This window comes from Sarcophilus harrisii, chromosome 4 (assembly GCF_902635505.1).
Source record: "Sarcophilus harrisii chromosome 4, mSarHar1.11, whole genome shotgun sequence".
In the NCBI taxonomy this organism is placed as follows: Eukaryota; Metazoa; Chordata; class Mammalia; order Dasyuromorphia; family Dasyuridae; genus Sarcophilus; species Sarcophilus harrisii.
In genome coordinates, this window is record NC_045429.1 from 151,643,395 (window position 1) to 151,667,418 (window position 24,024).

Sequence of the window (24,024 nt, forward strand, 5' to 3'; positions counted from 1 at the left end):
TTTTTTTTTCTTTCTCATTTTTTTTCATTTTTGATCTGTTTTTTCTTGTGCAGCATGATAAATGTAAAACTATGTATAGAAGAATTGCACATGTTTAACATATATTGGATTACCTGCTGTCTAGGGGAGGGATAAGAGGGGAAGGGAGGGAGAAAAATTTGGAAGAGAAGGTTTTGCAAGGATGAATGTTGAAAACTATTTTTGTATGTATTTTGAAAATAAAAATCTATCTTTTTAAAAATAAGTCATATGAAAAAGAAGCATTTTCTATGAAAGTCAAAAAAAATACTCTCTCATCCAGCATTTCGTTGCCCCATGAATATTTTCCCTTCTCTTTAATGTCATCTTTTCAATGCTATTTTATTTATTGGTTTACTTCAATGTTAGGATAACTACCATTACAATTCTAAACTCAAAAATGAAAAATTAGATTAACAACCTATTGTTGACACAAAAAACTTTTTAAACAACTTATAAGATTTTAAAACTTTCTTATTAAAAAACAATAACATTTACTTTCCAATAAATTGAAGGATGGGAATTCTGAAGAATAAATTTCTGTTGTACACATGTGGCAAGGCATCATGGGTAGTATCAGCAGGAGAGAAATGAAAGCAAAAATTGAATTTCTAACTGCTATTCAAACATGTCCTCCTTGCAGTTTTTCAATGATATCAGCACATGCTTTTTCTCAAGGTGAGTATAAAACATGAGAAAAGTCTAGAAGTTAAAAACAGGGGCTTTCTTCCTCCTATGCTTATTAAGATGCTCCAACTGTGAAGAAGTAAGTCATTTCCATATCTTTCTCAAGTAACCAGGATCATAGTTTAAAATATACTTGAGGATATGTCACATAGTATTAGATATGAGTATATGTGCTATGATAAATAAAATAGCATACTATACTGAAAACATCATCTCCCTTAAGAATTTTAGATGCATTTTGCTGATTACTTGAGATTCACTGTGAGATTATTTCAAAAGTCATAATAAAGATGATTTTTTTTCTTTCTCTAAAGTCGTCTCATAAGATTTTCATATGTAGGAGCCTTAATATTTATTTTTATCTATAAAGTCAGATTATAAGTATATTTTGTAATTTTTTTAGAGCAGACAATAATTTGTTTTTACTGGACCTGTGAGTTCATTGGTCCCTAAGCAAACTCTTTCTACTAGTGAAGATCAGCACCTAATTTTTTACTTATCTTCTAAAAGAGCTACCTGAGATATTGAAAAAATAAGTAACTTTCTCAGCATCAGTCTATATTTAATTATCCAAACTGAATTCCAAGAAAAAGTAGGGGGAGTGTGGACAATAAGGCATTAATAGAACCTATTAGCTGAATACCAAAAATGTTATTTATACTCTCTTATTTAAAAAGACTTGCATGCTATTCTTGTACCCTAGTATAAATCCTGAAAGGGTAGCATTCCAAAAACCAAAAATAAATCCACAAGTGTGGGTATTTTAAATTGATTGCTAAGCTAATGTCATAATTACATAGACCTAATTATTAATAGAGAAAATATCTTCTGTGTATTTGAAATAGTCTTTATGTCTTCTATATCTAAACAACCTAAAGTAATAAAGTCCTACTGTGTTCAAATCCCAGATCTAGTATGTATCTATATGTTGCACATTTGTCCCAAAAGTCAAATTCAAATCATACACAATAAAAGAGCTTAAATCTGTCCTCGGGTTCTGTTGTCTGTTTATTATAACACATGTTAAATAAAAACAGAAGCTTGGCACTTCTTTCAGTTTACATACCTCTGATATAGCTGGCATTGAAACCTTTCTTCTGGATACTAAAGTCACTTGAAAAGGACACATGCATCTCATTTGCACTTGAGTTAAACGATAAACCTTTGGCAGTTGCTCCACAGAATTTAGTCTGGCTTTCTCCATTGTCAAGGGATAATGAATCATAAATGCAATTGGGAGCTTCTTCAATATCAAAATCATTAAATGTTATCTGAATGATGTATCCAGTTGGAGCTCGGAGTGTCCACATGCAAACCTGGCTGTTTGGATATTCGTTAGGGTAGCACGGAGAGGTAAAAGTCCCAGACGGACTGGAGAGTGTCACTCTGCAGTTGGCACAGCCCCAAACTGGTAGACAAAACAAATAAAAGAATGTAAATGATGAGAAGCACCAATAGAGTAAAGAAGTAATGTCTAATATAGTAGGAGAAAATATAGGTTACAATATTTAGAGTTGTGATTATGACTTAATAAATAATATTACCAAATGATAGGGGAAAACATAAAAACAAATGGCTCGAAATGGAAAGGAATACCATATTTGAGGATGATAATAACAGCTGATATTTATATGGCTCTTTAAGTTTTGCAAAGTACTTTACATATATTATTTAACTGAATGCTTACAGCCATCTTGTGAGATGCAAGATAATATTATCCCCATTTTACAGATAAGGAAACTGAGGCTTACAGAGATAAAATTGCTTATCCATGGTTATATAGTTAACTAAGAATTTGATGTAGAAGTTCAAGTCTAGACAATCTTTTATGCTACCTGGCACAAAAATTTAAAAAAGAAGTTGGGGATGGAGAGAAAGCATCCCCAGATTGAAAGTGCATTTTTTTCTTAAGGTACTGAAAAAGATGGTCAATTCTTTTTTTCTTATTCTTCCCTCATTCCTTTACTCTTCCATCCCTCCTCTTCCTCCCCACTCTGTTTTTCCTTCCTTCCTTTCTCTCTTCTTCCCCTTTCTTTTTCTCTGACTACATTTGTCTTTTTATCAGTCTAAGGAGCTTCTGGTGAGGAGATCCCTTTATCAATGTTTGCACTTTTTCTGCAATATATAGAGAGAATTGCAACAGTATTGAGAGGTTAGATTACTTATCCAGGATCACACTGCCAGTATTAATCTTCAAATTCCTGGCTTCAGAGACAGCAATTATATATTTATTATGCTATGTTGTATCTCATCTTTCATACAGCTACTATAGTAATCCTTCAATATATGTCTGATAACATCACTCCCTTTTTTCAAAACTTTTTAGTGTTTCCCTATTATGTACTGGAATTTTTAGTTGAAATTTCTAACCATATTATAATTGATCAATTTCACATTCATCTGGTAGCCTTTGGCAGTATTCCTATGATTTCTAGATATTCCTTTTTACTCAAGTTACATTAAGTAACCTGACAGCAGAAATATGAACTGGAGCTACTTTCAAATTTTTGTAACTTTATTGAAATAAATACCAAATTTGGTTTTATGAAGTTAATAACATAAAAATATCTCAACTTGGTGTTCAAGGCCCTCTGCATTGTAGTTTCAGGATATGTTTGCTGCTTGATTTTACAGTATTGTCTTTGCAGATTTTATATTTCAGGTAAAGCCAAACTATTTCCCAATCTCAGATTTGGCTCCATCAATTCTTACAGGTGATTCCCCAGATGTAAAATGTTTTTGCTCTGTCTTTCTCTTTAATTCATCTCCTCTTTCAAGAATAAACTATGGTACTTCTTTTTATAAAGTTTTCCCAGATCTCTTCCTCCTAAATTTTTCTTTTACCACGTTTGTGGACTTTCTGCATCACATTCGATCCTGTATCGTACTGTTACTTTTAAATATATCTTGTTAACTCTATTAGAGAATACACTCCTGAAGAATGGAACTCCCATGCTTTTTGTTCTCTCTCTCATAAAACAATCTTGTATTCATTGTGTATGATATATACATGGAGATATATACACACATATGTATGTACATACATGTGTAAATATATATGTTCATGTTGTTTTCTTCATTAGAATGTAAGTACTCTGAGAGCAAGAACTGTTTTATTTTGATCTGTATATAGTCCCCAGCATGTAGCCCCAGTAGTTCCTGGCACACAGTAAGCACTTAATGAATGTTTATTGATTAATTTAATAGCTTTGTCATTTCTTCATCTTTATGCCCCTAGCACTTAAGATACATTAAGTGCATTCATAGTATACACTAAACAAATGTTTGCTCAATTGAAGCCAATAGCATATAATAATTTGCCTTCAGTGGGCAATAAATAAATATTGCCTATCATTAAATTACTCCAAAGACAAAAGCATTTCCTTCAAAATAGGTGCTTAATTTTAAACTGTTGTGCTAACATCTTAATATTTAAGAAAAATTTTAATTCAGTTAAATAACTGATGCTTACAGAATAAGCATAGCTTTTAAAGAAGAATACTTCTTCCTCAGATGTAGTTTGTAACAATGGAAAATGTTTCAAGATATTCTCAAAACTATACACACACACACACACACACATACACACATATAGAGGAATTCATACCTATGATTTATGAAAGAAACATCGTTTAGTGACTCTACAAACAAAAAAAATCCTTCTCCAAAATGTGTTTGGGTTTATTGATATTATGTTTGCTGTTTACTCATAAGCTTAGATATTCAATAATCTAAAATTTGTAAGAAAAGGTTCAAACTATCAATTAAACAGAATACACACTATATGTATATGTAGATTCAAAAATATCTGTATTTTACTTCTCTCCAAGTTTCCTAAAACAGAAATTTTTGTTTTCACTCCACCCATTTATCCTAGTACCTCACTGCAACCAGCAAATACCACATTCTTTATTATCCTTCTGGAAAGGAATTTCAGGTCCCAAAGGATAAATAAAAACAAAGATGTATTTTAGCTGCTTTCAACACAGAGAAACTCGGTTGATATAATAATTGTTTTTATCATAGTTTATATTTAAAAGGAAAAAATTATGATAAATATACACAAAATTTAATCTAGTTATTTATTTTTTTAAAGTGTTCAGGAAATGTATGCATGCACAAATAATTCAGGAAGACAAAAAGACTTAATTATGTTACCTAGCATGGTGACTGGGGACTGCTTCCTTAGAAATAGTTTGTTATACATCTATGCATGTGCTATACACACACAACACGCAATTGTGTTTTAATCATACATCCTAGCTTATCACGAACTCTAATAAATGAACAGCTTTTTTCTTTTATCAAATGAAATAATATTAATAATATTTTAAAAATACTGAGTGATTGGAATGTAGTAGGCATTTAATAAATGTTTGTTGCTTTCATTTCCCCTTTGACTAAACATCATGATTGAAGGTCACCAAGCAGCCCTTTCAAGGTTGTGGGCCAAAGCTGTTGTCAATTCCCACCATTTAACCCATCAATTACTGCTTAGCCTCTTTTAATAAGATTAAGAATTGGGCATTTAGGTGCCACAGTTGATACAGTGGAGAACAGGAAACAGTAGAACCTGAATTCAATTCTGGCCTCAGATACTCACTGGCTTTCTGACCCTTGGCAAATTGCTTAACTCTATTTGCCTCAGTTTCTTCATCAGTCAAATGAACTGGATCAAAAAATGTCAAACTGCTTCATTATCTTTGCAAAGAAAACCCTAAATGTAGCCAGAGAGTCAGATATGACTAAAAAGACTAACCAACAGCAAAGTTAATAAGTGACTTCAGATTCTCCTGTTTCCTGTTCTCCACTGTATCAACTGTGGCACCTAAATGCCTCATTCTTAACCTTACTAGAAGAGTTAATAATTTTTGAATAATATTTTGTTTAAAAATACTTCCTGTTATCTATATCTATCTATCCATCTATCTATCTATCTATCTATCTATCTACCTATCTATCTATCTATCTATCTATCTAAATATAACAGCTCTCTGTGACAAGTGGTACAATATTTTCCAAATAGGGTCACAAAGATTAAGTAATGGTCAAAATGTAGTTATGACACAACAAAAGATTTGGACCATAAATGGCTTCACTCCAAGGCTTGTCTCTTTCTACTCTCCCATGTTGCCTATGGAATTAGAACCCTAAAATCTTATCAAATAGGATTTGTGACTTTACACAGTCTTCCTATTTTCATTTTACTTCAGATAATTCAGGTAGATGAATGACATTTGAGACTTATAATAGACAAGGAGTTGAAATTAAATAATCCCTAACCAAAGCATTTAAAGAGAAACAAAAATATTTCATAATTTCAACCATATACTCTAATACCATAATACTCCTTTTCAATGATCCCCTACCTCTCTCCTTCCCCCACACACAATGAGCCTAAAACCCATTTTCATTTTTATAATTTTGCTGAAAGATTTAAACCAGATTGAGGCAGAAATCAACTCACAATGGCTGTAGTGTGAAAGTATTCCATATTCAGCTGGGGGAAACTACAGAATGAAAAGATCCAAACCATGTGAATTATTAGAAACCTTTCCCTAAACTTCACTGGATGTAGAGATGCAAAGAAAATTCTTTTCTCTGTATCACTGTTGTTCTCTCTCTTTCCCTCCTGTCTTTTTTTCTTTCATTTTTTATTCTCTCCTGTCTTTTTTTCTTTCATTTTTTATTCTCTCCATCTTTTAATGTACCATCTGTCTTTCCTCTTCTTCCTCTTTTTGCTCTACTCTCTCTTCCATTTTATATTTCCTCCCTCTTTTTGCACATTCTCTCAATATTTCTATTCTCTGTCTCTAAATATCTCTGCCTTTGCCTCTAAATTATATTTCTCCTTCTCTGTCTCTCTCTTTCTCTATCCCCTTCTTCTCTCTTCCCCGCCTTTTGCTCTTATTATCTACTCTCTCTTTTCCCATGTTCTCTATTTTTTTTTCTGTTTGTACACACACATCCCCCACCTTGTCTCCCTATCTTTTTTTTTTCTTTCTTTTGCCTCTCTTTTTATCTCAGTCTGTCTCTATCTCTGTCTTAGTCTCTCTCTGTCTCTGTGTGTGTGTGTGTGTGTGTGTGTGTGTGTGTGTGTCGGTCTCTCTGTGTGTTGTTCTCTGTCCCTCTCACACACAGACACAGTGCTATTTATAGCACCAAACGTTTAATGACACTGAAAAATGTGGTTTTGGGGGAGTTCTTTTCCCCTCCATGATAGAGATATTAATATACTCATCCTGAAACAAATCATTTATAAATAAGTTTAGCATTGGCAAATGAATAATGTTCTTACAATACTATGGAGTTTATGGGTGATCAACATCTCTTCATTATTATTTAAATAATTCAAGTGGAAATTAGAAAGCAACTGGTCTAGCTCTCTGATGCCAGTGTACTAAATTAATGCAGATCTCATATTTAGCTTTCATACATAATTGTTCTCATGACACAGAATCCAAACAAACATTCACCAATTATATGATAGAACAAAATATAGAAAACCAGATCAAGAATATCTCTAGATAGCCTAGCTGATATAACTTGTCACTAATTAATTCAGTGAAAATGTGCAGGCCTAGTTACATATTGGAATTTCCAACTTTCTATAAATAATAATGTGCATATGTATAACAATCAATACATTCAACTTCTTGATGGGTTTTATCAGTATTCTATACATGCAGTAATTAATACTAACAGGAAAGAAAAAACAGCCACATTTAGTCTGACCAATCAATGCAGGAATCTGTTCATTTTTAAAAAAGATATCTGATTATCAAGACATTGCTTGAATACTTCTGTGATGTAGGACTCTCTTCCTCAAAAGAAAAATCATTTCCTTTTTTTTTTTTTTTGACAATGTTCAATTTTAGAAAATTCTTCCCTACAGGATAGATCTTGGCTCACCATAATTTCTACCCATTAGACTTAGTTCTTTTTGCCTTCTGGAACAAAATAGACCAATTACCTTCCACAGCAGTCCATTTCAGTTTGGATAGCTCCTCATTTTTAGGAAGTATTTCCCATTTGCAATTTCCACCTATTTCTCCTTCTTCTACCCTCAAGCCAAACATAATAAGCCTAATCTCTCTTCTACATAGTAGTCTTTTATACACTTAAACATAGATATTATTAACACACCCCCAAGACTTTTCAAGATTAAGTACACCCTTTTCCTTCAATTAATCTTCATATGACATTTTCTTGAAACACTTCACCATCCAAGTTGCCCTGCTCTAAATACTCTATAATTCTCTAAGATGTAGTGTCCAGAACTTGACTTTATTCTGGACATAGTATAATGAAGGCAGAGTACAAAAAGCCTCTTAACTCCTAATTCTTGTATGTTATATTATGTCTCTTCCTTCCTTCCTTCCTTTTTTTTTTGGTGTGTGTGTCTATGGGAAGTAATGGGGTTAAGTGATTTGCCCAAGAATCACACAATTAATAAGCTGTCTGAGGTCAGATTTGAACTCAGATCCTCCTGACTCCAGAGTTGATGCTCTATTCACTGTCACCCAACTGTCCCAAGTTATGCCTTTCTTAAAATAGTTTAATATTGTCATACTTTCTTTGGCTACCATATCATATATCCTCATCATACTATCATCTTCTACTGGATAGGATCCCATTTGTCATAACTCACAAATTAAAGCTACCAAAATTGACTAAGTATCTAATAGAGAATCTAATGTAGGATTATAGTGGAACTATTACTTGCCCCTTAATTTTGACTGTTTCTATCAATGTAATGCAAAATGACAGATAATAATGTTTTTGGACAGATACTTTAAATTTCTGATTCACAGCTTTCATTTAAGTAAAAATAAAATCATAGACTACTTTAGGTGCTTAGGTATCACAGACTAGCCTGAAGGAACCAATGGCATGGTGAACAAAAGAGCAACTGAGAGCTACTATCAGGTTGCTTACAGTTATTAAAAGACTAGACTAGATGGATTAATCTGATATGCAAGGATAAGTGATGTCAAATGAACAATTAATACTGAGTAAAGTTTGGGCAAGTACAAGTGATTAAAATATTATTTCTTGTTAAACTTGGTAATTTTAGAGAAGCTATTTTCAAATGGATTAAGTCATAGCTGTAGTATAGATTGAATGACTACTGCCATTAACCAAGTAATATTACAAGCCACAATTAAAAATAGATTAACCAGAAAGTCTTAACACATGCCATATGACTGCCTGAATCCACAATATGATTAATGTTGTTGTTAGTCATGTTTTGGGCTTAAATTATAACATATAAACAGGAAATCCTTCATTTTTCAGAAGAAAATTACCATTGCCCATGCTTTCTTATAACCTCATCTTTTCTTGTCCTATTAGCCATTTAAAGATATGTAAAGTGAATTTTATTTTCAATTACTTAATGTTTACTATTTATTTTACATTATAAAAGTAGAATAGTAAATTCAAATCAATAACTAAAGATGTTGAATTTACCTTCCAATAGTTAGTTTAGTTAATGGAGAATTGACTTTTAACTGAATAAGTAGTATCTAACTTGAGAGAAACTTTCCAAATTGCCTTTAATTTGAGGGCATCCAAAAAACTCAGGTCTGTGCATATAAATGGAAGCATGAAAAAAATAGATCTAAACCTTGGAGTGTGCAAAGTATAGACAAAACTGATGTCATTTTGTCTATAACGGGACACTTTTTCATATAAACAACTTCAGCAGTAGGAAACATCTAAGGAGAAAAACACTGCTTATTGTTGATGACCAAAAAAAGCAAAGGCAGAATGGTTTCTTAGTAAAACTTTCCATTTTATATGTGGGACCCAACATGTTTAAAAATGCCATCTGTTTCATTACTTCAGATTACTTCATCACTAATGAAAATTACTTTTAGAAATTAATAGCCCACAATAAAGAAACATTTAAACTCTAATTTTACTTATAAATCTAAAACATTAAAAGCTTTTCTTAGAAAATTTCTTTGTGTTTTTAAAACTCAGTTCTTAGAAAATCAAGCTTACTTGAAAATTCTCTACCCATCTGACTCCAACCTGAGCTGAATCTATGTCAAGTTACTATTCTATTCACTTCATGTGCAAGTGTATTTTCTCTCAGTTATAAAGGAAATTCATCCTCTAGTCAGCATGTACCTATCAAGTGCTTATGTGCCAACAATTTTACTAAGGATACAAAGAAAAGCAAATATGCTTATGTTCTTGTCTATAAGGAACTCACACTCATGGGAGAGACATGTCAAACAAGATATTTACAGGTAAGCTCAGAGAGAAGGCACTGGAGGGGAAAAAACAAGAAAAAACATTAATTAAAGAAAGTAGGATTTGATTTGAGTTTTGAAAGTAGTCAAGGAAGCCAACAGGCTGAAGTAAAGAAGCATATTATTTCTGGCAGAGGGTAAAGCCAATGAAAATGCATGAAGTTAGAAGATGGAATATTGACTACAAGAAATAGCAAGGAGCCCAGAGAATCTGATCATATAGACTGATCATATAGCATACAGAGAAGGGAATAAAATATAAGAAGAATAAAAAGATAGGAAAAGGAAATGTTGCCAAGGAGTTTATATGCCAAAAAAGATGATACATTGTATCCTGAAAGCAATATAGAATTATGAATCCAAAACTGCCCAAATGAACAATCATCTATGTATTCTTTTTAAAAATAGGAGAACATAAAGGAAAGTAGTAAATAATTAATAAAAGTATAGAAATCTTCCAAATCAATACAACCATTAAAATACTGTTAAATGAGAAGTCAGGAATATCTGTGGAATGTCCCAGATCTGTTGCTTATAGTATGGTTCTGGGCAAGTCATTTCATTTTAGGGGTCTCAGTTTTTCTGATTATAAAAATAAAGGGTGGGTTAGCTGATCTCTCTCTTATCCAAACATTCTGATTCTGTATCTGTGTGTGTCTGTGTGTGTGAGTGTTTGTGTGTATCCAGAGAGACAGAGAGATAGAGGCAGAGAGATAGAGATAGAGACCAAAAGAGAGTTGCATAATTAACTAGGTCTTCCTTTAAAGCCAACTCTATTCCAGCTACATTATTTTCAAATATAATAGCTTAGAAGATTACTGGAAATTCAAATGACAAAAAAGAGGGGGGATATCATGAAGGAGAGATACTTTGAGTCAACAATGATTAAGAAACGACAGATCTAAGAGAGTGTTAGCATTTAGAGAATAAGAATCCATTTGTCTACTGTGGGCTAAGGCTTGAAGCCCTAAGGGACTGCCAACACAAGTTGAATGTGGGAAGAATTAATGGTCCTCAAACATCCTGATTTCTTTGGGACATTCTTACTACACATGGAAATGTCTATACTTAGCCAACAGAACTAATTGTCCTCTCTAAATATTACAGTGACTGGGAATACAAATTTAAAGTGTGGTTATGGCCAAAAGAGGAGAAAAAAAGGAAAAAAGAAATGGCTTCATTTATTTAGTATATCTGTTAACTGTGTTTACAACACCTATTTAGCTTACTCTGTTTTAGAAAACCAAACAAAAAACTTGTTTCTACTTCCTTGGTGTTAATGAACTGTTGTAAAAACAACTTCATGAAAGCCTTAGCTCTAACAACATAAGTTAGCTCATTTTAGCCTCTACTGATCTGGCAATAGACTTTGGGTCTAATCTAACACTTATGGTAACAAAAGAATTATGCAAAAAAAATCTAATATAACATTTCCTCATTTAAGTTTCCTTAGCTCTGCTTTGAGGAAACTGTCTCACTGATATCTCAAATATTTTGTATTTGAGTCTCTATATTTATCTATTTTGGGAAAAAGATTCTTCAGTGGGCATCTGTAAATTTTATTTTTTAATATTTTAATGACTATATTCAATATAATTATTTTTCTTTGTAATTTCGTGTAATTATAATATCAATGTATAGGCATTATCTGAGTTGATAAGACTTTTGTCAGGCCAAGGGAATCTATGATATGTAAAACAAAAATCAGCGATATTTTGCAAAGATTTGGTATCCAGAATAGTTTGTAAATCTATTTGCTTATTGGCTTTTCTCTTATCATTAAAAATAAAAAAGATGGGCAATGCAAATAGAAGTTATATTTACAAATGTGCAACTTGCTATAGATAGGCAAATAAGATCATATCTGAAGACAAGCAACAGAAAAGACCAAACTACAAAGCTGTATCTGGGCTGAATGGATTACTGAGCAAACAAGACACTATATTTCAAAGATGAGACATAAACATAAAGAACAGAGCAGTTATAGTATTTTAGAGGTTTGATCTATGGCAAACTTCACCAGAACTGAACTGAATAGAACTCCTGGAGGTTAAGTAGAAGGCAAACTAGTTCCAACAGGTTCTTCTTGCTCTGGCATTTTAAGTAATTAAGAATTATCAGTATTTTCCATTATAATGTCTCTGTATTGTTATTATAGAATTAATTTTACATAATATTTCCAGAATTGTTTAAAGCTATGAAACATTTAATTTGGAAAATTCATTCCATTCATGAACCTTTCCAGAATATAAAAGGATGAAATCTAATAGGAAAAAGATTTTAAAATGCATGTACTTAAATTACTATTTTGTGCACCAAATTATTATATGAAATTCAATCACTATTTTCTCTGCTAAAAGGACAATACAATATGAACATCTCCCTGTTGATTTAATTATAATCGAAAGCAGCTCTTTTTGTAGTATCTTGAGTTAAAAAATGTATTATAAACAGCAACTATGAAGGAAGCCTGGGCAAGTATCATTTCTTTTTAAAATTCTCATTTTTCTGATGAGGAAACGAAAACTCTTAGATATTACATGATTAAAGGACACTGAAGGTTTTAGAGATTAAAATTACCCTGTGTTATACAGCTAGTAAATGTCTGAGGGTGGTTTACAACTTAGTTTCCTGACAATGCTCTATATCATACCACACTGCCTCTTGATCATCTGTAGTATTACCAAAGATCATTTTAAAAACTAGAAAATATTTTATGTTTGATAGGATCATAGATTTAAAGCAGGAAGGGAATTTAAAGATTATCTAATAAAACTCCTTTACTTTATAGAGGAAAAAATTGAAGCCTAAAGAACATAAGGAAAGTCCTACTGATTAAAAAAAAGAGACCAAATTCACACTAAAGTTCTCTGGCTCCAAATATTTCTCTTTATACTACATTAAAGAATAAGTTTAAAAAATTGACAAAAAGCTGAAGAAAATATCTAAATTACTGCATCATATAGGCAGCTTAGCATAATACCAAATAAAGAAGTCTTTGTTTTTTTCACTTGTATTGTTTAGCATTTTAAAAGCTTTGACAAATGATTATAGAGATACAAGATATCCTTACTTTACTTTTATTTACTAAGAAAGCTTCCAGTATTTCTCCATTGCAAGAAATTGTAGGTATTAAATTTGAGATATACTTTTTTAAAAATACTAAAAATGGGTCTTGTGGCTATTCTTTTAATATAAATGAGCACTACAGTTTATAACAAAACCTCTTTTTCTGCACATATTTATATCATTTATTTATTCATATAATCAAAAATCATTTATATAGTCACAGTTCAGATTATTCTGACTATTCCCATATCCATAGTACATAGTACAACAAATTGGACATGGGAATAATTTTTGTATTTTCTACTTTGTTCTTTCTGCTATAACTTGACTTAAATTTTTTGTATCTATGATGGGCCAGTACCAATACAAACTGTAGTAATTAATTGGTCTCTAATCTTCTTTCTCTGATTTATTACTCTTTTGTTTAAGAATGAGGATTATTTTTGTCTCATGAATGATATTTTATAGCAAATCGTCTACTTTAAGTATTTCTAATTAGTATAATATAGGTATTAATTGTTCTTTAAATGTTTGTTAGAATTCACCTGAAAATCTGTATGCACTTCATTATATTTTTTATTTGCCTGAGATTTCATCTCTTTCTGCTTTGTAAATTTTGGTGATTTATGTTTCTTTTAACTATTAGTTTTGTTAACATGTAACTGTATACTAACATACATATTATTTACAGCTATATGATAAATCATTTAATTCTTCTTTTAACAATTCAATATATTTACTTTAAAATTACTATGATTCTTTTTTCTCTCTTTAGGATCAGTAGGCTAATAGATAATATATTTGTTAAATAATTTTTTAAAATGAGCTTTTGAATTCATAATTTCTATAGTTTTTTAGTCAACATTTCCAGCTTTGAGTATTTTTGACTTTTTATTTTTTGGGACTTGTTAATTCATTGATTCTCTAATTTTAAAGCATATACTCAATGAATCTTCTCTAATTTATCAATATATGTTTTCAGATATTATTTTTTTCTTCTTACTTGAATCACAATATTCACATTTTCTCACTGTGATTCTCTTTCACGTAGTTTTAAATTAATTTTATGTTGTTTTTTTTTTTCCTAAACCATTTTCTTATTCATGGTGCTCTTCCCCTACTCTTTTAACAAATCTATGTTGTCCTTGAGAGTCTATCTTCATTATCTAGGTAACCCTTTTACTTAACAACTTCAAAACACAATCCAAACACATAGTTTCTTACAATATTTTTCATTATTTCTTCTGCCTTGGTGCTTTCAAGGTTCTGTCTGAATTTGGTCACTATTAGTGAAGAATACCAAAGTATAATTTATCAACAGTTTTTAAAAGAAAATTCCAAAACAAATAAATATTAAAATTAATTAAAATTTTTAAAAATGTTATTTTTAAAAGAAACAAGCACCCCTCTTTTGTCATTGATTTCAAAACTTCAAGTTGATCTGCAATGAATTCTAGGCTTGCAAGACTAGTAGAATTATTATGAAGAAAGTGGTTTGCAAATTGCAAAGCATAATATCACACATTATCATATTTATGATACTTCTAACACAAGTATAAAGGGTTGGGCATAAGTCTAATTATAGGTTGAGTATATCAGTTGTTTTCTGTCAAAATTAATTTCAATCAAGGCATAAAACCTTGTTATCTTTCTTACAAGAAAAAAAAGTTTAGACTAACAAGTTTCTTTGAAGTTAATAGATAAAATTAAAATCTTTGAGAGAATGAAATGTTTCATTTTTTTTATGTGTATCTCTATCACCTAAAACAGTATCTAGCACAGTCAACACGATAGGACTAGGAGTGGTTCTGATCGAGAATCTAGTAAGGAGTTATTATAATTGTAGCCTAGGTCAGAGCTAAGGTAAAGAAGAGTTAGGCTTCAGATGCTAATTGGGAAGCTGTGTTGCTTAATAATGTTGAGTGATTAATTCACTGCCTAATCAAAATGAAGTAACTTCATTCTTTCCACCAAAGGGAACCAGAATCTTGTTCCTTCTTTACTATTGTTCAGTGACTTTCATTATTTCTAGTACTTGAAACTGTTCTCAAATTTCTTCAGTGACCTAAATATAAATTGTAAGAAGTCTCCAAAAACTTGAAATTCATGCATGCTACTTTATATCTAAACGGACTTGTACAAGATGAGGAAAACTTTTTTAAAAATCAAAAATATTTTTTTAAAGTTCACAAACTACAAACTAAAGTTATAGAGATAAAAATTGTACCCACATTAATTTTAAATGTTTCTCAGTGTATGCCCTGTGTGCATGTGTATATGTACATGCATATATATAAAATTTCAAAACTGTTTTATATGTATGCTAATGAATATGTATTTATTTATAAATTACTGATGACTGCCACTGCAGTATTAGAGCATAATCAAAGGAAGATTCAAACTCTGATCTTCCTAACCTCAAGGCCAACATTCTATTCATTATGCTACCCAATTGACTTCATAAAATCTCTAAAGTTTTTAAGAAGCTTGTAACCTTTTGCAGGTAGGTTCTCTCTCTCTCTATTTAGCATATGTATCTCTAATAACCAGTAGAGTAACTGCTTACTATAAGTGTACTGAGTTCCATTGAAGTCTAATCTCCAAAAAGTAAATTATAATGCTGGATCATTTGTAAATTCACAAGATGTATTCAAGAATCAAATGAAATGTAGCACATGAGAAAGCATCTGTAACCACAATGTATTCTATGCATACAACTATTTCACTTCAACACTGGAATTTTTATTCACTGGAATAAAAAGTAACTTTAGACTAACAAACAATATCTACACAAAGTATTTTCCCAGAAGATATAACACCACAAGTAATCTTGTCACATTACTGAACTCTTTTTAGATGTCCCCACGTATTCTTGAAAATAAAAGTGCTATGTTGCAAATATTATTTTGAGTACTTTAAATGAAATTCTAAGTTGAATTTGCCTTTGAGTTCTAATCAACTTTTTACAGCTTAATTTTATGTACTTAGCAAGCATTTAAAACTCCATATTCTTGAGTGGAAATAGTCCATTATCCAGGCTGGAGTCTCTTCTACATAGTATTTCAGTTGAAAGGCCTGATTGTGTCCTTCTACAAATTATTCATCAATTACATTGTAGCTGCTGGATCATGAAACAAAGGCAGCACTATCTACTGTCCAGTAATACCGGTTTGCTTCATGACTTCATTCTTTAGGTACAACATCTCTTCTTTGCAGTTTGCTCCATGATGATGTCATCTACACAGCTTTTGCATGGAAGTCACATGTTCTGATATCTATATGCCGGTTAAATGAGTAGACTAAGAAAGGGGATTAAGCACTTCTTATCTAAAACTGAGATTTACCTTGAATAAATTTGTTTGCTATTTAATAGGAGTAAATTTTAATGATGGTATTATTGAAAAGCAGTTAGTCTCATTCTAAGTTACTTAATTCATCCAGTCAAACAGTTATTAAACATCTACTGGGTCAAGGCACTGTAAGGTTCTTGACTTTATAGAGTTTGCAGCCTAGTAAGGGAGTTAAAATCTATGCAGGAACAAATAGAATACAGAATAGATTGTATACAAATAAATAAAAACTACATGCAAATAACAAATAATAATAAAAATGTATAAAGGCAAAAAAATAAATATACAAATAAAACATGGGAATTTCAAATTCTAAATACATTTTTTTGGCTAAAAACAGGGGAAGATGATTAAAAATATCAAGGTGATCATCCTTTTCCTTTCTTCAATTGTATGGATGGATAAATGTGAAGTGGAGGGAGTAGAATAAGAGAATATTGGGCTTTACCCAAGACTTCAGAAAAAAATCTTATTCTGACACATTCATTTACAATGTTTGTCAGGAAAAAAGAGAAGAGGGAATCCATATACACTGACAAATGTAGAGCAGTATTTTTCATGGTAGCAAAAGACTGGAAATAGGAAATGTCCATGTACTGAGGAATGGATAAACAAATTAATGAAGTGTTAATGGTATTATAAGGGAAGTCAATATAATAAATACAGAGAAATATGGTAAAACTTATATGAAAAGATGCAAAATGAAATAAGCTGAACCAGGAAAGCAATATTTGGAATGACTATAACAGTGTAAATAGAAATAACAACTACCCCAAAGCAATCAGACCTGAATATTGAATGCTGCTAAATCATAAAGAACAAGCTGGTCACAAGGAAGTATGAGAAGATACTTTGAACATGTTCCTTTTTCTTAAAAAACAAGTTTTATAGGTATGGGACATTAAATATAATGTGAGATTTTTAATATCTTGCTGATTTTTTTATCTTTAAAAGTAATCCTTTATTGAAAGGGAGAACTTCTTGAAGAAGGAAGGATACAAGTGAAAAACCTAGGCAATGTAAAAATAAATGTCAATAAAATCTATTTTTAAAACATTTTGAAATCCCTATATTTGAATTAGCAGAAATATTTGTACAAAAATTAACTAAAAAATTAAAGCATTTATGAAATAAAAATGTTATTATCATGCATTAAGCATTTATTCTTATCCTTTCTGTTCTTAGACAGAAAGATAACTGTTTGAGGGCACTGATTTGTAGGGATACAGAGATGCACAACAGAACAAAAGTTACCAAATGTGTGGCGGCCCATGCTTGCCTTCTTCCTCTTAGTGAAGCTAGAACTGCAAATAAATCTAGTGGCTGACTAAATATATGGTGACTCATTTATCTAGAGTTCATGCACTTATACATATAATACTAGCACATGAAGTTATATTCTCTCCCATCTCACACTAAGGGATGGAGGAAGGGCTCAAGGATTTGGAAATCCTGGGTTACACCCACTGTAATTTTGGAATATTTTCATTGGCACTGTTGTCCCAAACTTGTAGAAATAACAAAATCTGCTTGCTAGCTTTGCCCTGTAAGATTATTTTTTCTTCATGAAAATACCACAAAATTTTAAGATGGTTCAAGTTAAGAAAAAGTAAATTAAAGACTTTTTAAAAGCACTTTACACACACGATAGTCAATATCCTCCACCCCCAAATAACTAAGACAGGCCACAAAAGGTCTCATAGTTTACCTTCTAATGATTCAAGATATTAGGCTGAATGTCATTTTAGAAAGAGGTTATTATGGAGTCTCATACAATATGCTTGTATCATTTACATCCATAAATACTTATGTGCTTATTAAATGAGTTAGAATAATAATGTAAATATTTTATTTACTTTCAAGGCTGGCCTTGTCAGTCAGAAATTGCCTATAAGGTATGACATGAAAAGCATTTGAGAGCATCTTGTCCCAAATTATCTCTTTCACCACCTTTCACAGTACATTTGGGTTTTTAAGGTTATTTTTATTATTCTCCTAAAGTGTTATTAAATAACAAAATACCTTATCAGGAATTAAGCAATATCTAGATAAAGAAAATTGTACATATGGAATTGACAGCTCATCTTTATATAAAATTTTACAGTGAGTATGTTTCATCTTATTGGATTCTTACAAAACTACTGTGCAGGAAGGAGTGTTCTTATTATTATCTCCATTTCATAGATAAAGAAACTGAGGCTTAGGGAAATGAGTTGCTCAAGATTTCATATCTAGCAAATAGTAGAGCAAAGGTTCAAAATTAGGTTTTATTTGTTTAATATCTAATGCTACTTCCACTCAATCACAAATGTTCCTGATGATGGCAGAGAAAAAACAATAATGGAGGGGAGGTGGAAAGAGATGCCCATATTGAGATGGAAGGACAACAAAGGCAACATTTGCCAATTTTACAAATTAGTCTGAATGTTGGGTTTTACCTATTAATTTATATTTTTAATGTTGCTTGATGCTTATTTCATAGTACATCAGAGTTGAAAGAGATCTCAGACATCATTTATTCTAAGCCCCCCAATTTATAGATATGGAAAATAAGGATTAAGATTAAGAAAATTGTTCAAAGTCAAGGAAGTAATTAGTGGAAAAGATAGGAATAGAACTCAAATTTCTTTACCTATGCTTTAGCTTTCTATATATTTTCTCCCTTGCCTATGTTGCATAGTTTTAATTTGTTAAGTACCAGAAGGAAAGAATTATGCCTAATTTTTATTTATATCATGTAAAGTCTTATATTTGTTTTATGGAAGTGGCAGTGATGAGTCCTGCCATTAAATGTAATCTATTAAAATCATCCAAGACATGAAATGAACAAAAATCCTAACATACCAATAATGACAAATCTGGACTTCCTTTTTGTCATTTACACTTTTAAAAAGTAAATCTAGAACCCAAAAAAGTAGCGGAAGTTCAAAAAACACAGATTCTAATACTAAAATAAAATGTAAATATAACAAAACCAACATTTTGCTAATTATTGAAGAAAACTATAGACATGTTTTATCCATGTCACTGAGAGTGTCAACGTTCACAGAACCTATAATTAGCAACAGTACACAGGGACCTTCTCCTTGCATTTGCCATTAGATGAGAATTGTTTATTACAGGGACTTTATAGCAGTATTTCCATGTACTGAGGAATGGATAAACAAATTTGAGACTCTGTCTCTCTTGAGGAAAAAAGACAGTTCTCATCATTCTTTTTTTTTTTTTTTTAATTACCTGGTAAGGGACAAAAATTCTATATTAATTTCTTCTGCTTAAAGGAAACATTTTATAGTGGAGAAAGAGGCAATGAGAAAGAGGTCTAAAGTTTGACTTATAGTAATACAATGTCACCATTTAACCAGAGGTTGTTATGATAGAAAGAAGCAGAATGGAAGTCAAAAGACTATAAAAGATTTCTAATCTTTTTAGACTCAAAATATGTAATCTAAGGCATTTAATTACCTAGGCCTCAGTTTTCATCAGAGAACCTCCCAGATTTCTTCTAGAGATAAAATACAGTGATTCTCTGATTTCTGTAGGAAAATGAAATGTAGTGACCTTCCCCACTTATCTCCATTTCTCATTTTCCTTTCTAGTCGTATTGATATTTCTGGCAAAGACAAGAACCAAATGCAGAAAGAAAAGGCCTATATGCATCAAATACAAATTAAACTTCATACACCAAAGATAGTATAGATCAAATCTCCAAGTGGAGATATTTTTCTAAATTGAATTCTGAAATAAAACATTATAGATTTAATTAAGTTTATTGTATGGTATAAATTATAGTGGATAAAGCACTAAGTCACTAGACTTAGACGCAGAAAGATCTGGGGTCAAATCCAAAGATTTATAGTCCTCCTTTGAATAAAACAAAAAAATAGTACAGGACAAAAATTGGATATGATAAAAACACATTTGTTTATAAGGAGAATTTTCTTGATTACTATTCAGAATTAACAATTATTTGGAAGCCAAGTTGTGCTAAAGCCTAATTATACAAATAAAAAACATCAAATTCCAAGATCAAATTGATAATTATCTGTAAAATGTAGATTAAAAATAATCAGAAGTTACTCAATTATTTGAAAACAATGGAGAAAAAAGCTTTTTGGGGGGAAGGGGGTTCATATTGGAATAATGGACAATATTACTTTAAAAGTTCACACAAATGAAAAATGTGGTATGTTCCTTGAAATGAAACAGGAAATTAGGAAATGGAGAGAGCTTTACAGTATATTATAGGAAATTAATATACAAATCATTCTATCTCAATGAATTCCATGCTTACAAATAGATTTGCCTCTTCAGTTTGACCTTTTAACATTTATCCTGGGTTAGATTATAATAGTTTTTTTTAGCAGTTGAAAGCTGAGCTTTCATGTTTTCTTTGATCAATCCTCTTGAGTTCCCCAATAAACATCATTTTAAAAATATACAGTACTGGAATATAAAACTATCACTCATGCTTGTTTTTTCTTAACTTCTGGTCAACAGGGCAGTGTGATGATTTTCAAAACTTTAATTTTACCACGACATTACCATGTAGCTAATGGGTTTGGAAAAAAGAGAGAGACCCAACCACAGAAAACATATAATCACAGTAGCTCTCTGTAAAAGCTACCTAAAACCTCATTGATTACGACACTTAAAATGTTCCCTGTGAAGGTCAAATTCAAAACATTCATGAAAAATAAACCTTTATGTTTAGATTTTAAACCTATTAGCCAGAAAAAACATGGTAGCTTGGTCTTGAACACCAAAAAGCTAAAGTAGGAAAGGAATAAAGTCTATACTGAAACCCCTCTTTCCCCAAGCAAAGTTTATCATAAGTTTTCATCTATAAAGATTACATTTGAAAAACATCCAAGCATCAATTATATGTCCACAATAATTCAGAGTTCAGAAAAATTTAATGATCCTTTGTCCTAAAAACAAAAAGTCCCACAGTCTTTCTAAACAAAAGAAGAACTAGGGAAATCAGCCACAAAGTGTTTATTAAGCATCTAAAACTTTTTTTTAGGTGTTTATGTAAGCAAAGACAAAAGTGACAGTCTCAGCTTTCAAGTATCTTACAGAGTACTGGAGAAGGTAAAATGAAACATATCGGCATATATGTCTATGTATGTACATGTGTATGATTACATACTAAACAAATAAAAAAGGAATACATGACAATTATGGAGAGGAAGGTCATAGCAGCTGCAGGACTGTGAAGTGGCATTGTAACTGAACTGAGTGAGATACAACCAGAGTAAAGGTATACAGACAGGACACTGAGTGTCCCATGAGGAAGAGTAAAAAAAAGCCTGTTTGGCTAGACTTTAGAGGCCACAAAGGATTTTAATAAGGTTGGAAAGACAGGCTGGGGCTAGATTATCAGGAATTTTAAATGCCAAATAGAGCAAATAATATTTTGTGATGACCGTGTATTTTAAAATCAGCTGGAGTCAGGAATTCAGGTTAAGGGAAAATCATTGATCTTTATTCTTTGTGGAGATGAAGGGGGATGGTGATAGGAATGTGAGCAGCCACAACACAAACCAATCTCTCTGCCTCTCTCTCTTCATCCACCCAAATCATCTCTCCGTCATTTCCTATACAACACATCAAAACTTGCGCAAAGAGTGGGTAGGGTCATTCTTTCTCCAAGCACATATTAATAGAATATCGTCCAACTGCTATTTAGCCTCACATTCTTGGGACCTCAGTGCATCAACTCGAGCTTCAGCCCATTACAATATTTGATTCTTGAAAAAATAAAGAGACCCTCAAATTTCTTAAGTAACGGAATGAAATTATTAGATCTGCACTTAAATCACTACAATAATTGTTTGGAGAATAGATTATGTGAGCATACAGATCTTATGAAATAGGTGGATCTATTAGGAAGTAACTGTAATAGCAATCCAGACTAGAAATGATGAAGTCATGAACTGGAATTCTGACTATGGTTTATGGTTTAAGAGAAGGAAACACGTGCAAGAGATGTTGTGGAGATAGAAACAAGAAGACAGGATAAAACAATTGGATATGTTGAGAGAGTTGAAAGTTGAAGATGATATCAAGACTACAGACTTGGTTATTCTCAAAAGTGTTAGGAAATCTAGAACAGAGTAGGGCTTGAGTTCAGTTCTCCTTTGGACATATCGAGGCTGACAGGACATATGGTCAATGAGTAATTACAGATCCAAGACTGCAGCTAAAAAGAAAAAAGTAGGGAAGATGGCCTGGAAAGAAATGAGATGCCAAGGGACAGGAAATCATAGTGAATGCTAAAACAACACTGGGAGTTGTAAGGAGAATACAAGGTTAAGAGGGAAAGATGAAATAATAAAAAATCATAATCAGATAAAAGAACTTCAGAATTCTTGAATATGGAGATGAAATATTTGTGAGTGATGACAACATTAAAAGTCTGATCACTGTGTGTACATGAGGTAGGGTGAAGGAGTAGGGTGTGAAAAATGAGTAATGTAAGAAATTGAGAAGTTAGAGTGTTGAGGAATTATCAATATATATGCTGAAATCTTCTAATATGAAAGCACCAGCTGAGCCAGGTACTTAATCCACTGAGAAAGTTAGGAGAATGTCCTAGAGACTGGTATTTAAAAACTATTAGAATCTTGATGAGGTGAAAATTATGAACTGAATATATCTCAAAGAAGAAGATGAGCAACCCTTTTATAACTTGAAGTATTTGAGAATTTTCTGGAACACTGAAAAGTTAAGTGATTTGCTTGATATCACATAACTATTTCACAGGTGGAATTTGAATCAAAGTCTTCTTAACTACCAGACAAATGTCTGGTCCATTACTCCTCACTGCCTCTCCAGCCATAACAGGTCATGTAAAAGTTAAAACTCTATTTTGATTTATGCTTATTTTCCTAGACTATGTTCTTTGTTGTCATTGAGTAACAAAAAAAAGTAAATTTTCAGTAGGTAAAGTAATTTTTTTTTTACTATTTTAGTAAAACATAAAGTGACGTCATTGGGGAGGGGATTTAAAAACATCCCAACAGGCAAAAACATATATAATTTCCTACCTTGACTTGTGGTCATTCATTTCATACAATCTAGAATGCATCTTTTGAAATTTATACTCAGGTGAAATTGATACAAAATAAATTTCAACAAAAAAATCCAGGTCTCCAATAACATTTAATTTTATTTAACTAACCAAGAATAAATTTGGTGATTTTATATTCATATACTAATTATATTTAAGATAGCTATATTTATAATATCAATTAAACTTTAATTTTAAAAAATTCCCAAATTATTCAAAATATCATTCAGAAAGCAAGAAAAAAGGTATAGGCTAGAGGAAAACTGATTACTACACATTATATATAGTGAATTATAAATAAGAAATAAATCATATGCCAATAAAATATGTAAATATGAAAAAAAGATGAGAATAGCTGATGTTAGAGGGGTTCTGGAAATATATCTGTGAATTGAACTTACAATTCTGCAAAAGAATTTGGAATTATATTAATAAAGTGACTAAAATGTTTAAAATATCCTGTGATCCAAAAAGTCCTCTGCTAGGCATATATACCAAGGAAGTCAATGATAGAAATAAAGTTCTGATATACATCAAAATATTTCTAGCTACACTTTTTATA

General features: G+C 31.4%; 1 protein-coding gene across 4 annotated transcripts in view; it reads right to left on the bottom strand.

The window, feature by feature from the left end:
* ADGRG6 (adhesion G protein-coupled receptor G6) overlaps positions 1 to 24,024 on the bottom strand; it is a 179,275-nt gene that overhangs the window by 90,388 nt on the left and 64,863 nt on the right. For all 4 annotated transcript variants that reach the window (XM_031964186.1, XM_031964187.1, XM_031964188.1 and 1 more), the window contains exon 3: positions 1,772 to 2,113. In XM_031964186.1, coding sequence (XP_031820046.1) covers positions 1,772 to 2,113 — 342 coding nt within the window. The remainder of the gene's footprint in view (positions 1 to 1,771; positions 2,114 to 24,024) is intronic.